Genomic DNA, 16,591 nt, shown 5'->3' with positions numbered 1-16,591 from the left:
GTGCTTTGGGACCATGAGCACCATATTTAGGCTGTCATGGCCTGGTCGATAGGCTGACACCAACCACATCTGTAGAGGCCTGAGTCTTAGCCTGGTGTGTTGCACCATGTAGGTACAGGACGCCATGTGACCCAGCAACCTGAGACACTGCCTTGCTGTGGTGGTGGGAAATTTGCAGAGGCTGGTAATTATGCTTGCTATAGCCAGGCTCCGGGCCTCCAGGAGGAAAGCTCTCACTTGGTTTGCATCCAGGACTGCCCCGATGAACTCTATGTTTGAGTAGGGGAGAGGACAGATTTGCTGACATTCAGTATGATGCCCAAGTGACTGAATGTGTCCATGACCAGTTGTACTTGAAACCGGACTTCTTGGTGAGACCGGCCTTGTGTAAGCCAGTTGTCAAGGTACAGGAAGACGTGCACGTGGTGTCGGCGAAGAAAAGCTGCCACAACCGCCATGCCCTTGGTAAAGATGCAAGGGGCTGTGCACAAGCCGAACGGGAGGGCTGTGAAATGATAGTGCATTTTGTTCACCGCAAAATGGAGGAAACGTCTGTGAAGCGGAGTAACTGAAATGTTTCATATCAAGGGCGTCTTTCATATCAAGGGCGGTATACCAGTCTCCCAGATCCAGTAAGAAAATAATTAAGGAGATTATGCGGAACTTCAGGTTGACAATGTGCTTGTTGAGCTCCCTGAGGCCCAGAATGGAGACAAGGAAATAACGGGAGTAGAAACCCTTGCCCCTGAGCTCCTGAGGCACTTCCTCCACTGCCCCAAGGCAAGGAGGGATTGTACCTCCTGGACGAGGAGCTGCTCGTGAGAAGGATCCCTGAAGAGGGACAGGGAAGGAGGGTGGGAAGGTGGGATGGAATGGAAATGGATAGACTATCCCGTCTGCACTGTGCGGAGGACCCAACGGTCCAATGTAATACGGGACCAGGCATGGCAGAAATGGGATGGAAGGTTCAGAAAGGCATAATTGTTTGCGGTATGAGCTGGTAGTCCGTCCTCGAGCGCACCTTCAAAATGGGTGCTTAGGGCCCAGAGGTGGCTTGGATTGTCTTTGACCCTGTCTGAAGGGGGGACATGATGGTCTATGTCAAGAGTACCTGCTTCTCCGACGGGAGAAGTCCTGCCTGGGCGGGAAGGGACATTATTGGATGGTCTGGGGCTTAAACGGCTTTCTTTGGGTAGCCGGGGTATGCATGCCAAGGATTTAATAGTGTTTCTTGTGTCCTTTAAGGTATGCAGGCGGAAATTGGTTTGCTCTGCAAACAGGCCCTGACCAACAAAGGGGAGATCTCGGATGGTGTGCTGCACCTCAGGCATAAGTCCCGAAGACTGGAGCCAGGTGTTCCACCGCATGGCGATGCTGGATGCCAGAGTGCGTGCAGCCGCATCCGCAGCATTGAGGGAACCCTGAAGAGAGGTTCGAGCTACCAATGTGCCCTCCTCAGCAATGGCCCCCAGTTCCGTACGAGCCTCTGCTGGGCGAAGGTCTTGAAACTTAAGGACCTCAGACCAGGAATTAAAATTGTATCTACTGAGGATCGCAAGCTGGTTTGCGATCTGTAGTGAGTGACCAGCAGTAGAACAAAAAAAGTTTTATTCCGAAAAGGTCCAGCCTTTTGGCATCCTTTGATTTGGGAGCGGGCCCTTGTTGGCCTTGTCTTTCTTTTGGGTTCACCGCATCCACCACAAGCAAGAATGGGACGGGGTGGGTGAAAAGGCATTCATACGCCCTGGTGGGGACAAAGTATTTTATTTCCACCCCTTTGGCTGTGGGGGGAATAGAGGCCGGGGTTTGCCAGAGGGTTTTGGCATTGGTTTGAATAGTTTTATTCATGGAGAGGGTCACCCTAGAAGGCCCTTCTGAGCCAAAAATGTCCACCACAGGATCCTCCTCCTTCACAACCTCCTCAACTTGGAGGTTCATATTTACGGCTACGCGCCTAAGCAGTTCTTGTAGGACTCTAAAGTCCATTGGAGGTGGACCAGACGTGGACATGCCTGCCACAGCCTCATCAGGGGAGGATGAAGATGACTCCACCAGGAGAGCCAGGTCAGAGGTGGCCCTTTGGTCAGCTGTGGATAGCTCTTCCTGGGCGCATGGGGTAGCCCCTACCACGGGTTGCTCTGTGTCTGGAGGGGGGTAGCTGAGGGTCACCTCAGGAGGTCAGGTGTCTGACCATGATGACGGCCGGGCAACCAGGGAGGCCTCTTGAGCCTGATGATACGCCTGGGGGTCCAAAATTGCCACTGTGTTTGCCAGTTGGGTGCCGGGGGGTCATGACAGAGGCTTCCCAGCCTGACTGGGGAATGTCTGAAATCCCTGAAGCACTCTCCGATCTGCCGGAAGGGGATTTGGATCATGGCGGCCGAGGAAGAGCGGTGTGCGAATGGAGCAAGGGGGGCACCGAGTCCCTTAACAGACGAGAGTCATATGGAGATCGGCATCGTAGAGCTGATCATGACTGCGACCAATACCGCAATGAAGAGCAGTGCCTTGCCGAGAAGTGGTGCCGTGATGGGGAGCGGTGACACAAAGAGGATTGGTGACGAGTCGCTGGCCAGTGTTGTGGTGACAGCCGGTGCAGGGATTGGCACTCTGAACAGCGTCGGTCCAAACAGTGCCGCAAGGTTGCTGAATGTGACCTGGACCTTGAGCAGGACCACGTTCCAGCAGTTTGACAGCGACCTTGAGCATGAATGGCTCCAAGGATCAGGGCTGCGGGACCACCCCACGAGTCAATCCAGTGCCGAGAGTCAGACTGGTACCTGGAGCAGTGCCGGGAGTCCGAATGACACCAGGACTCACAGCGGTGTGGAGATGCTGGTCTGAAGGCTAACAGTCTGAACATTGCCGGTTTATCCTTGGACAGTACCAGGACTCAGGCTGGAGCTGATGCTTGGATTGGGTACACCAGTGCTGTCATTTCGATGAGCCCTCTGGCGGCCTCAAAGGTATCTGGAGTGGAAGGCAATGTAACCTATTCCGCTTGCGTGGTCCATTGCGCAGGGCTGGCATGAGAAGACCAGGGCCTAGCACTCGTCAGGCTTAGAGGTCTGGTCCAAAGATTACTCGGTCGGGGACGGAGCGACCGCTTCGGGCATAATGGAAGGTCCTCCCAAGGCTTGCTTCTTTTGAGCAACTGGGGAGTGGGAACGGTGCCAGGGCGGGCATCTCTGGGGCCCAGGAGATTGTCAGTCCCGAGGCGGGTGTGGGATCTTCTACGGTGCTGTGGCCGGTACCGCTGGAGGAACACTGCGCACTGAGGCGCTCGGTCCCGCGTCTTGAGAGGGACGCAATGCGGACTCCATGAGAAGTTGTTTGAGTTGTATTTCCCTCTCTCTTCTTGTTCGGGGCTTGAACACTGTGCAGATATTGGACTTGTCAGCCTGACGGCCCTCCCCCAGACACCTAAGGCAGGATTGTGGGGATCGCCCATAGGCATGGGCTTGTTTCAAGAACTGCAGGGTTTGAAGCCCTGGGATGGCATGCCCCAGAGCCCCGCCATATTGGCACCACTCCAGGGAGCTTCCCAGCCGGCCCAATGGATAGCTGCTAGGGAAAAAGTTTCCGACATCTGTGCACGCGGTGCATGCACACACCTAACTGGTATTGATATGAGTAATCACTTGAAGTTGAACAAGGAGTAATGGTCTCAAGTTGCGGTGAGGGAGGTTTAGGTTGGATATTAGGAAAAAAAAAACTTTTCACTAGGAGGTTGGTGAAGCACTGGAATGGGTTACCTAGGGAGGTGGTGGAATCCCCTTCCTTAGATGTTTTTAAGGTCAGGCTTGACAAAGTCCTGGCTGGGAAGATTTAGTTGGGGATTGGTCCTGCTTTGGGAATTGGTCCTGCCTTGAGCAGGGGGTTGGACTAGATGACCTCCTGAGGTCCCTTCCAACCCTGATATTCTATGATTCTATGAAATATTTTCTTTGATTTTGTAGAGTTTAACTATGATTGCTTGCTTCATATATCTATAAACTGGTTATTAATAACAACCAGACAGTTGTCACCAATCCTCCCCACACCCAAGTTTATGGAGAGAAGGGGAATTGTGCTCCCTATTTGCTAAGCTCAATGCTACAGAAACACTCCAAATTTTCCTTGCGCATTTCTAAAACAAAGAAATTGAAAAGAGAGGCACAGCTAGCTATGTACCAATGGGGAGGATTTGCTCCTGTGGGTATTTCTTTTGAACTGATCTTTTCATCTATCTGGACAAAGTTTGGTACCCATGTTTTGCAGACAATAGCTCAAAACTGAAAGCAAAGAAAGGGATGATAGTGAGCTCTGCACATATCAGGGAGCAGGTTATTCATACAAGACTAATAGCAAAACATTTTTTCTAGATCTTTGTCAGAGTTCCTTCCCTACTCTGAACTTTAGGGTACAGATGTGGGGACCCACATGAAAGACCCCCAAACTTATTTATCAGCTTAGGTTAACAGTAAGATGCCACCACCAAGCGTGTTCCAAATCTTAGGGGAGAGCCACTTGGAACTCTGCTTTCCCCCAAATATTTCCCAAGTCCCTAACCCCCCCTTTCCTGGGCAGAATTGAGACTAATTCCTCCCTCCCAAGTCCTTATACCCCTTTTCCTGGGTAGGCTTAAGAATATACCCTCACCAGTTAGTCCTGGTGAATACAGATCCAAAACCCTTGAATCTTCAAACAATGAAAAATCAATCAGGTTCTTAAAAGAAGGATTTTATTAAAAGAAAAGGTAAAGTTTATCTCTGTAAAATCAGGATGGGTAATCAGATTCAAAGAGTCCAGAGGAACCCCTCTAGCCTTAGTTTCAAAGTTACAGCAAAACAGGGATAAAACTCCCTCTAGCAAAGGAACATTTACAAGTTGAGAAAACAAAGATAAAACTAACACGCCTTGCCTGGCTGTTACTTACAAGTTTGAAATATGAGAGACTTGTGCAGAAAGATTTGGAGAACATGGATTGAGGTCTGGTCCCTCTTAGTCCCAAGAGCGAACACCACCAAAACAAAGAGCACAAACAAAAGCCCCTCCCCATGATTTGAAAGTATCTTGTCTCCTTATTGGTCCTTTGGGTCAGGTGTCAGCCAGGTTACCTGAGCTTCTTAATCCTTTACAGGTAAAAGGATTTTGGTGCCTCTGGCCAGGGGGGATTTTATAGAATTGTATACAGGAGGGTTGTTACCCTTATGACAATCTTATTTTTGTTAAAAATGTAAAGCAAAGAAATTAAATGCACAGCTAAGGAATGAGGGCTATTTAAAAAAACAAAGCAAAACATCACAAGATGGTAGCTTGTCAGGGAACAATATAATATAGCTGCATTTTAAGACCCGATTTCACATCTGCTGGGATGTTATACAATGTAGTGTATAAAATGAAAGTTGAACAGCAATGGGAACCTTATTTTTGTGGAAAAGGACAACTGATACTTTAGGTTTAAGTCTACTGCAGACTTCTGTGTATGTTTGATACTACAGTTCAGTTTTGTCAAAAGTTTTCTGCTTCTTTTTAATCCATACACCTTATATTGTAGTTTACTTGTCTACAAGTGAATATTGTACTTACGGAAGAAACAATACAATTCACAACACTGTATAGTTTAAAAAGTTGGAACTTTTGAACAGAAGAAAGGGCACGATTGAAAAAAAAGAAAGTAGGTACCTACATTTAAGCTCCAGAATTTACACTTAGGAAACTAAAAGAATGGTTTGATTTACAAGTAGTATTGAATTCCCACTGAAAGTCAACTGGACAATTGCTTTCCTGGTGCTCAGAAAAAAAACATCATGCCACTTGTTTAAGCTGGTAATATGGATTTAGAAACCTAAATCTAGGCACCTAAATATATGTATGTTTATGTATATATCTTGACCATGGATAAAGACAATACTTTATTTCTGCATGTCTTGTTTCGCCATCTCTCAAAAACAGTAGGTGGACTGGCTAGAATTAAAGTACCCTGAGCAAAGCTTTTAATGTGTTTTAACGTCTCTGCCTTCTTCACACTCTACAAAACAATCAGGTAGTATATTAGAAATGTTTTTCTTTCCTTGTGATAGTGCTGAAAAGATGTGTTGCCTATGTATTCTATATTTCCACAATAATTTTTAAAGAACGGTGATGAGTTTGTACTTTTGCATGGGAACTGAATAGTCAAAGATACTTCAGAAAGGCTTTAGCAAGGGTGGGGGCTGGGGCGGTATAGAGGACAGTCAGTTTCAGTTCAGGTCATAGTCCTGCTGGCCAGCGTGCCATGGAACAGCAGTTATGTTGTCTTCCATTCTCTTTGGAAGAAAAAGAACTAGAGAAGGCACCAAAGGAAATTCAAGGGATTGGAAAGAAAACTGGTGAGTTCATAGAAAAAGTTTCAGGTTAAAAAAGGTGTATAAAACAACAAAACCCCATTTGTTTCATTAATTCTATCCTTCAGACAATTTTTAGTGAATACAATTTTTTCTAAAAAGTACTTTTCATTGTAAAATAAGATAATTACCTCATTGGTTACAGTTTATTTGATAAGGCGTCCTAAACTTATGTCTCTACTGACTGTAGTAACACCTGCTGGAATATGAACATCTGAATGCAACCAGAAAACTATTTCTTACATTTCTTCTTTACAGATCAATATATGAGAACCTTATAGAGCAGTTCATTTCCTTTTGTGGAGCAAAAGTCAGCATGCTTCACAACAAAGGACAGATGTAACAAGCAGCTTTGGTACTTGAACGTAGTTTCTCAGAAAGGAGTGAGGAAATAAATGCTTTAAAAAAAATACGTTGACCTTCATTACTTTTTTTTTTTTTTTTAATAGAAAATGAATGTTACTCACATCATTTGTTTTGAACTTTTCTCTATAGGAATGTATGATCCAATCTACTAGAATATTTATATGTTTGGTAAAAAGCAGAGAGGTTTCACTTCCCAGCCAAAAGGTCTTCAGAAGAACTGTCTGTGGCATAACTTGCAGAGGCTGTGAATTGGCCCCTTCACATAATCTATACAAAAGAAAAAGAAAAAGTGAACAAAACCTAAAGCTTTATGCCAATTTGATTACTATAGTTACTAGACAGATAACATATCTCCTGTCAAAACATACAAAGATTTGGTAATTTTTAAGCACAGAAAGCTCATACGCTATTTTTTTATGAGTAATATATGTGAAATAATGACAGCCAAAGTGAAGGAACTCAGATGTTGTGTTAATATTGTATAAATATAATTACAGTTGGAACAAAAGGAAATTTTTTACTTTATAAGACAATCATACATACATCTATTCATTTACATTGATTAGGAAGGATGAGAGATAATACAAGTGCTTACAGATTAAAAAAAACAACATGTATGTTGTATGTTCAAGGTTTCACAAATACTTAATATGAAAGACTATGAAAAAAATCTAAGAACTGCAAAGCTAAAAACTCACCTCCTTATGAAACAAAATTAAAACACCCATCCACACATGTAACATAGTGGGAAAATAATATGTAAAAAATTAGAAGTCTCCATACTAACATCCAGGCAGAATATTCTTTTAACATAATGAAAGCTAGTTATAAACAGGCAAAGCAATGAGAGATTTCAGAGGAAACATTTAGCAAGTGCATGGCCAAATACTACTTTCAACCTCTATGAGGACAGCATCCCATTTCAGAGACAGCGAGCATAGTAAAGACAGGGTACAATTCCATTGTAGATTGAGAAATGGGTTTGAATTTTTTTAAACGGAAGAAGAAAGTAAAGTATTCTCCCATAAAACTTACCTTCTGGTTAAAGCCTGTACTTCAGCTTTCACTAAATTGAAGAAAAACTTGAGTAACGTTTTGTGAACAACTCTCTGTTCATTTTTTTTTTCTGAAACAGAGATTGCATGACAAAAGCTTTTGCAGTAAAGGCAAGATCTGAAAAATAAAGTACCAGAAATTGTTTAAATTTCAAATGATCTACTGACTAATCAATGCACAAGGCAATTCTGACATTTTAGTTCCAAATTTATTTATTTTAAATTTGCAACAACATACTTGTGAGGTTTTGTAAATGCAATCAAATCAGCATTTAAGAAATAATCATAATTAATAAAATGACAAAACATAGTGACCCCATTACCGGTGTCACACTTGAACATGAAAGTGAGAATAATTGAAGGATTCTTTAACTTGGTCAAAACTTGGCTCAGGATGAAACTTGGTATATACAATATAAATTTAGGAGGGACTTTCTCTATGTCCAGATTAAAAACAAAAATGAAGAATGTTTGTTACTTGCGTACAAAAGTTGAACTTCACCAGTGCACACAGGGCCAATACAAGGCACTACTCATGTCAGTTCTATTCTGAAGCCTTAAGTAGAATTTAAGTAATGCACAGGCCTTGTGCTGGCCCACTGCACAGAGTGAGTTCTACCCAAATTAATTTTTACTTAAAGGACATTAACTTGTGTTTCTTATATATCATAAGTAAATGTATATTTTCATACCAATACCACTAATGATTTAAGGCCAGATTTTCGGCAATATTTAAAATATATATTCTGCAGTGAACATGCCAGTAATTAGGTGTTTGATGTCATGTATTATTTTGGGGAAAAAAGTTTTAATTAAAAGGTGCACGTTAAAGTGTGAGGTAAATAATTGTTGCATTTAGCACATTTCCTTGTACACTGGAGGAGGAAGGGAATTCCTTGTGGAGGGGCAGAGTTCTTGTATTTCGTAGAACATTTATAAAAAGGCTTTAATTCCAAAAGATTTCCTAGCACTTTGGAAACTACAACATGTGCCTGTAAACCTTTACTCACATGAGTAAGAGTTTCTATGATTAGATCCTATTTGCATATCATTTTAGCCACACCTTGATGAAACATCATAATTTAACAACATGATAAACTGTTTTAAGAGCAAGAGCAGAACATCTTTTCTAGTTTACATTTTTGGAGGAATTTGACATTGGCAGAGTAAATACCCTTGATATATCCAGCACTGACTCATTTTGTATTTTTCTACAATTAATTCTTCTGCCAAAGGTCTGAAGAGCTCTATCAACAATTATATCCCCAAATCTCAGATATTTTTTAGCATCTGAACATTAACGGGTTTATTTCTTGTTTCTTTTTTTAATTAAAACTTTATTAGCTTAAGTTTCCTACAATGAATTGTATAAGTCATCTATTATCCCAGTGTCCTAGGTCTGTTGATGTCATTCTGAGTTTGAGTGCCTTCCTTCCCTGTTCAGGATGGTTTGACAATAAGCCTCCTGAGAACAGTGCTTTGCAAAGCATTCCTATACAAAATTACATAGATTCAACTTGTTTCCTCTCCAGTCACCCTGGAAACATTACTACTGGCCATGAGCGAGTGGCTGTCTCAAGCCCTGCACATAACATATGGCTTTTAAATTCAAGGAATTGCCTCCTCTTCTTCATTCACTCACAAAAAAAAAAAAAAAAAAAAAATATTCACATATGAATCTCTTTTCTACCCACCATCAGAATAATCATTTTAGTTTTCAACTATTTTCTCTGTCTGTTCTTGAAAGTATGGTGTATCAGCTTTGAAATGCTAGTATTAAATTATTTGACTGAGAGGTGAGAAAACATGAACACAACAAGGACTCCCTACAGAACCAGTGCTTCGGTATGCTATGAAGTTAAGGCACCAGCACCCGGCAGTTCAAGCTCTTATGGCTTGCCACAGTGACTTGGCTCCCCACCCCAGGCCTGCTGCACAGTCCCTGTCTACCTATGCATAAACTTTCCAACTCAAGTCTGCAATACAACCCCACTTTACTTCTGTCCCCCACACTGCTATTCACCCTCCTGGTAGCTCCCCACACAGTGCACTAGGAAGGTAAAAAGGCTATGAATATACAACATTCATGTCTTCCCTGCAAACCTCTGGGAGAGGTTTCCACACTACCCATTTGTAGCCTTGGTTGATGGGTTGTGTGTTTGACTGTGATGTAGAGGAACTGGGTATGTGCATTATGACTGGCTATATGTTAGGAAGTATAATGGAGTTTGCTGAGGACAGAAGAAGTCAGTGTGCATTTGGATAGCATGATGACTGGCTATTAAGACAAATGATAAAAGCTGCCTTGGACTGGTGATTTCATTGAACTTTAATAATGGAGAAATGTGCATTTTAATGACTTTCTTTGTAAGTGAATGGAGTTTGTATGTGAGTGTAACAACAGTTTATACTTACAATTGTTTCAGAATATGAAATGATGTATTTAAAAACAAAAAAAAACCCCTATATGCATTTCTATACTGGTCAACATTGCCATATTAAAGTACTTCAATGTTAAATTAGAGAAGATATATCACAGTGGTGAACTGAGGTGCAGTCACTCTTTCCAGAAATGGAATTAATCAATCAGTTTCTGTTCACAAAAGTCAGAAACCTGAAATTCTCCTATCAGGTGGAATCATCTAAAAGGAAGCTGTCCTGAGTCTTGTGTTTATATAGTGGTTAATTAGGACCAATGGACAAGTCTGCAAATTTCATGCTTAAAATCAAAAGACAACATGAAACTGCATATTTGACAAGATAAGATTTATACTGTTTTATCTGCAGCAAAATAGATATACAAAACCCAGCAGTAATATACATTGATCTAAACTGTCAAAAGCCACACAATATACAAATAATTATGCTTGAACATTTAATACAGAAATGCAAAGAAGGGGAGAAACAAGAAATCTATGATGTTTTTCCCCCTCTATAGTGACAGCCATTTTCAGTGAACTCAGATTAATTGAAATTTATAACAGTTCTGAAATGTACAAATGCTATTCTAGGTTTAGAAAACCTTCACTTATAATGAATTAATTACAGTACAATGAAAAAATGACTTCCATATAATAGGGCTTCTCTTTATATGTAAATTCTATAATTTTTAACTAAGGAGACCTTTTTATGAAGAAGTGTGATATTAATTATTTTCGCTTAGCTAAGCTGTTAGAGAGAGAGAAGCCCCCAAAACAAGAGAACATACAAAAAAACAAACAAAAAAACCCCTTTCTAACTACTTCTTACCTCACAAGCATCTCTAGCAGAGACCATGTTCCTTTCATGCAAATAGGACACTGAAGAAATTCCAGATAATATCTTAACATGGAAGGAGACTTCCAAGGAGGATCCAGTTGAAGAAGAATGTACAAGATGTGAAAAAATTTAGCAGAGAATACGGTGTCCGTATTTCCCTGTTTTAAAAATAAGAAATAAATATTGGATCTGTACTGGCCAAAGACTTAATAGTGAAGAACTTTTGTATTAGTCATACTCATCCTAAACTCAAACTCATCCAAAACTCAAAATCACTGATGACAAATGTTAGCTTAATATCATGTGGGAAACTGAGGGGGAGGAATACAAGAGGCAAAATATTGTAATTTGCACAGAAAAGGAAAAAAATAAGGGTAACTTGAACCAAAAATGGTCTTCAGCTCCGATATTAACTAATTTATACCAGTGAATTTCATCCTTACAGGGTTGGGAATAATGCAGTGTAAGTCTGCATGCAGTTGCTTTATATACACCCCCTGCTCATTGCCTTGCCTGCAACTACCAATTCAGACCCGTGTGTGCGCGCAAGTCACACTCATTTTGCAGAATCACAATACCAAAACAGTGCAAGTTACACTATTTGCTTAATCCTGTTCCTGACCAATTTACAATTCATTCCAATTCTGACCTATTTCCTATGTATTATCCTTATTCTATTCAGAGGGACCAAGATTTCTATTGCTGCCAACCAAAGTGACTTCCATTGCATTTGATAAGGATAATTTATGGTTTGACTTAAGAGTTAATAAATACATATGATTTTGTCATTGTCTAGACAAGAATTTTTTAAGTGGACTCAATATCTATTGCTTACTATGCAAAATTACAGAAGATTCTGCTGTTTCTCAAAGTACTAGAAAGTTTCAACCTCACTGCTTACTCTTCCTTTCTGTAACTGTTTTTACATTTACATATAAGGACAGCATTTAACAATAAGATGGGTACTACATTAATAGGGCTAGTGAAAAATACTATTTGGTTTCCGATTATTTTCAATTATTTAAATAAATTGTACTGGAGAAAAAATTGAGAGTGAGTGCAAGTGCACACTCAAGCATTTCACTTTTATCCATGGATGTTCCCTATGGTCTTCGAGTGGTTATCCTAACATATACTATAGTCCCAGTTGATACAAACATGTAACTTGCTATAATTTGTTACCTGCATACATATAGATAGTATAGTCCTAAATGAGGTAATATTGACAGTATGAAAAAGATAATATTTATTTGCTCAATCAGAATGAATGATTTTCTGTCTTGCAGGTATGTAGGATTTTACTGTTTCAACAACATATTGACAGTATATTCTGGTGAAGTAGTGGTTAAGGGAACATTGGTTAAAGAAATTATGGATGAAGACACTCTTTTTTTTAAATATACCATTGGTATCTGACTAAGACCATGTTTTTTACATTCCCTCCCCCAGTTTAATACTGCGAAAGACCAAGCCTTTAGTTCTCACCTGTAGTGTATGTTCTAGAAGAGAATGAAGAAGCTGCACAGGAGGGATGAAGTATTTTTGAATAGCAGCAAGTTCTGTGATTACATCAGTAAAGAAATGTCCTTCTACTAGTCCTTCAAGTATGCACAATATACCTCTGGAGAGGTCAATATTTTTAACCTGGAACGGCAAATATTTGTGAAAAACTGCATACAAAGAATGTCTCAATAAAAGATTTATAAACATAGTTTTATCTTAAAAGAAAAATGAGAACCAACTAAGAGTTCGGTCCCTTTAGATACTGAAAGGAAATCTTTATGAATCTTTATACAAAATTTCTTTAGCCAAAATGTATGTATATACTTTGTTCATCATATAACAAAGTAAAACATTGTTTTAAGATATAGAAAACAACAGTTCTAATTTAAAGTAATTACTAATTTATAGTGCGATCCACTGATATGCTGAATATCTTCTGCAAGGGCCTCACTGCTCCTAACTCCTACTGATTTGAACTCCCACTAAAAGCACTCAGTACCTTCCAGGAAATGCTTATCATCTCAAGAGTTAGAGTCATAATATATTATTATTTAAGCCCCAGCAATTTAACTGTACTTACTCTCTAAGGTCTCGTCTACACTGGCACTGACATGTAGGGTCTGTATAGTTACATGCTGCACTTAAGTGCAGGCAGTGTCCACACAGCAGTATGTAGCTACAAGTGGCAGTGAAAGGAGGGAAAAGCAGTGGGAAATAGATGGAACCCTTCCCCACCGCAAGGAACTGCTCCAGCAGCAGGATGCTATACTGCTAAAAACAGTAGTGCAGATGGAGGAGGCACCACTTGGGCATATAGACAGTCATGTAAGGTATATACCCTCAGGTTCTGGTGTGTTTTTATTTGCCTAAGCAGTGTCTCACTGTTTACACTTTATTTATACCTGTGCTCGGGGTGTACAGAATCTATGTCTACACTTACAGCGGCATGTACAGTAATCTAAGGGTATATATTGTAGGAAATCTTTGCTCTGTTGGGTGTGCCTTCTGAGAGCTTGGTAGAAAACTTCCACAGAATAGTATCAGAGGGGTACCCATGTTAGTCTGGATCTGTAAAAGCAGCAAAGCAAGGAGCCCTGTGGCACCTTATAGACTAACAGACGTTAGGTGCCACAGGACTCTCTGCTGCCACGGGGTGCCTCACATAATCACCCCCACAATGGAAACCACAGTGATGTCCAATGCCTGCAACTGTCAAGTTCCTTTCTTGGAGAGGTGAAAAATTATCAACTGAAAAAACCTGTTCCAAAAAACAGATCCCTTATCGGGGAAGATGATTGGATAAGTACTGAACAATTATAACTTAAACCTTCAGAAATCAAGAATTACAGGTACTTACCTCTGTACCACATCCACTCAGTTGGTCTATTTGAGTAGACTTCTGCTTCACCGTCTATAAAACAGAAGTGAATCAGGGGCATAAATGAAAACCCTTAGATTAGATACTGACAAAATGCTACGTTTAATGACCAGAAAACATACATCAGTGTTAAAAAAAATTATTTAACCAGTGGTTAAAAAATAAATGCAAATTTAACATGGAGATCTAGTTAGTTCTCATTTTATAGAAATTGAAGGTATACTTCTTATGAAACTTTTAACAAGAGTAGGCTTCAACAAGAGGTGTCCTGAGTCGTCAACAATCTGGGCAATTTCATTTTTCAAATCTAAATTGTCCTGCAATTTGAATTAATGCATTATTCTTGACTTTTTGTTTTAAACTGTTGCTATGTGAAGACAGGGTCGGTTTAAGATATTTAATTTGCACTTAAGCACACTCTTGATTTTCTTTTCTGTTTTTCCAATGGTGAGATATTGTACATACACTAGTGTTTATTCTGTAAAGTGCTTTGGGAGCCTATGAGATAAAAGGAACTAAATATAAATGAAAAATCATTTTTATATCCAGCTAGGGACCACCACTATGGTTCTATTAATGAACTTTACCAAAACTGCACCTTTTTAAAAAAAAAAAGCATGCCCTCTGGGAATGCTAGCCTTCAATAATCCCCTTGGGCACATACCCATCGTTGTGCACAACCCTTTAGCAAATGACCTTCTCCCAACAAAACTAGCCATCCACCAAATATCCACAACTACTAGCATTTGGGGGCGAGGGGGAGGGAGAGGAAGAAATAATGTGGTAAAGTCGTGTGTAAGAGGAAGGAAAAGATAGGGGCAGAGGTAAGGTTACAGTGAACGGTCTGATGTGTGGTAGTTGTAGTTTTGACAAATCATGTGTCTGTGGGTAGAAGAGCATTGGATATTTACTATTGGAAGGTTAAATTTTTATTCTTTGCTTTTGTGGGTGTGGCAACACTAAATTGAAAACGTACTTTACTGCATAATAATAAAACAAGTATTAATATATACCATGGACCTGCTCCTGAAGACACACAGATTCATAAGTCTACAAATGTGTGTTTGCTGTATTAGGGCTCACATAAGAACTACTAAATAACAATATTATGGTGGGAATATACACTGTACTGATTCAAAACAATTAATTGTTCATTTTTCTGAATATGAAATAATGCCCTCACTTCCTAATGCACTTCATGATTAAATCTGTGATATTATTAAAATGGTAGGATGCATGATGTTTTATTTTCCTTAATATACATTACGGATTAATACATCCACACAGCAATAAGAATTCTTCATAATGCTCAGCAAAATGTTGCTGGTTCAGGGATTTCTTTGGTTTTGAGACGAACATGTAAACATAACTATAACTATTTAAAGGCCAGTCATAGAAAGACTAAAGGCCAATCCACTGTTTTGTGAGACAGTTAAAAATCTAAATGAAACAAAATGACCAATCAGTTATCTGTGGTATTACCACTGATATTTCATCTAGTCCATTTTTTCATTGGACACCTATTAAACAATCACCTCATAATAGAATGAATCTTAGTTTGGTATAAGATAGCATTGCACTAAGTACTGTATACAATTTTTAAACTTTACAAAATACTATATATTGTTACAATTGCTGCAGAGGTTAAGAAATCTAATGTTATCTTCGTTACACTTGTGTTTGAAGGGTAAATATATCTAGGGAGAATTTTATTACATTTTTACAATGAAAAGTTTACACAGTCCTGTTTTTTTCTTACCTGAGTAAAATAGATATGCTTTATTAATGCATTTTTCATTGCAACAAGTTGCATGTCAGACGTATCTCTGGCTTCTTGTTGAGCTAAAAGATGGTTCATTTGGTTATCTTCAGTAATATTTTGTATTTCATTCTGTGAAGGTCAAAAGATTTAAAACTTGCATACACAGAGACAGCTGTCTAAAAACTCTACTTGCACCTTTTTTCTCCTCTTTAGATATTTTTGCATATATTTTTTATAAAGTTTATTAAATTATTTTGGACTAAAATAGGGTGTGATAAGTAAAAGATAAGTATTCCTGATTAATTCTGTGTGGATGGATGCTCTTACTTTGAATTAGCTTAATACAGGGGGTAAGGCACTCTTATTCCAAAGTAAGAGTGTTCACACAGGGAGTTACTACAGAATAACAATTACTGATTAACTCCTTTTCTAGAGAAGCCCCAATTTCATAAAGGGCAATAAAATATGATCAGATGTCAATTCCTTCCAGTGGCTGACTAGCAGTGAAGAAGCTCAATTGGCAACCTACAGTTTAAAGGTTCTATATCTTATTTACCAGTTCTCCAAGTCATCCAGTCCTTCTAGGTCTTAAAATCTTCCCTTAGTAGAATGACAGTCTAACTACACACTGCTCCATACACAGGTCTTTTGGCAAAGCTACAATTTAGTCCATTGTTGTTATAAAATAATTACACATTAAATTAGTCAGGTACTGTATAATATGGGAAAAATACATTTCATAAAGATTTTCAGTGCATGATTTTAACCAAATGTTAATCATTAATTTTAACCAATTGTTAATCCAATCCAACCAATTAATCAGTTAATTGGTTTTAACCAATCGTTAATCCAACCAATCGTTAATCACCCTTACTGTTAAAAATTTATGCCCAATTTCTGA

At 39.7% G+C, this 16,591-nt stretch overlaps 2 protein-coding genes across 4 annotated transcripts in view; one reads left to right on the top strand and one right to left on the bottom strand.

Moving 5' to 3' along the window:
- MCTP1 (multiple C2 and transmembrane domain containing 1) overlaps positions 1-12,583 on the top strand; it is a 505,482-nt gene extending 492,899 nt beyond the window's left edge. The window contains exon 20 of one of the 2 annotated variants that reach the window (XM_075067094.1): positions 12,497-12,583. In XM_075067094.1, the coding sequence (XP_074923195.1) occupies positions 12,497-12,538 (42 nt within the window). In that variant the 3' untranslated portion in view covers positions 12,539-12,583. The remainder of the gene's footprint in view (positions 1-12,496) is intronic. The other variant, XM_075067091.1, reaches the window with a different exon arrangement.
- Positions 1-16,591, bottom strand: part of SLF1 (SMC5/6 complex localization factor 1) — a 74,639-nt gene that overhangs the window by 31,719 nt on the left and 26,329 nt on the right. For both annotated transcript variants that reach the window (XM_032802765.2, XM_032802767.2), the window contains 6 exons: positions 15,688-15,819; positions 13,908-13,961; positions 12,533-12,691; positions 11,039-11,205; positions 7,770-7,907; positions 6,836-7,001 (listed from right to left, as the gene is read on the bottom strand). In XM_032802765.2, coding sequence (XP_032658656.1) covers positions 6,836-7,001; positions 7,770-7,907; positions 11,039-11,205; positions 12,533-12,691; positions 13,908-13,961; positions 15,688-15,819 — 816 coding nt within the window. The remainder of the gene's footprint in view (positions 1-6,835; positions 7,002-7,769; positions 7,908-11,038; positions 11,206-12,532; positions 12,692-13,907; positions 13,962-15,687; positions 15,820-16,591) is intronic.

The sequence above is a fragment of the Chelonoidis abingdonii genome, chromosome 6 (genome assembly GCF_003597395.2).
Source record: "Chelonoidis abingdonii isolate Lonesome George chromosome 6, CheloAbing_2.0, whole genome shotgun sequence".
In the NCBI taxonomy this organism is placed as follows: domain Eukaryota; kingdom Metazoa; phylum Chordata; order Testudines; family Testudinidae; genus Chelonoidis; species Chelonoidis abingdonii.
The sequence above is the reverse complement of the archived record's forward strand: the minus strand, read 5'-3'. Positions and strand labels throughout refer to the sequence as shown.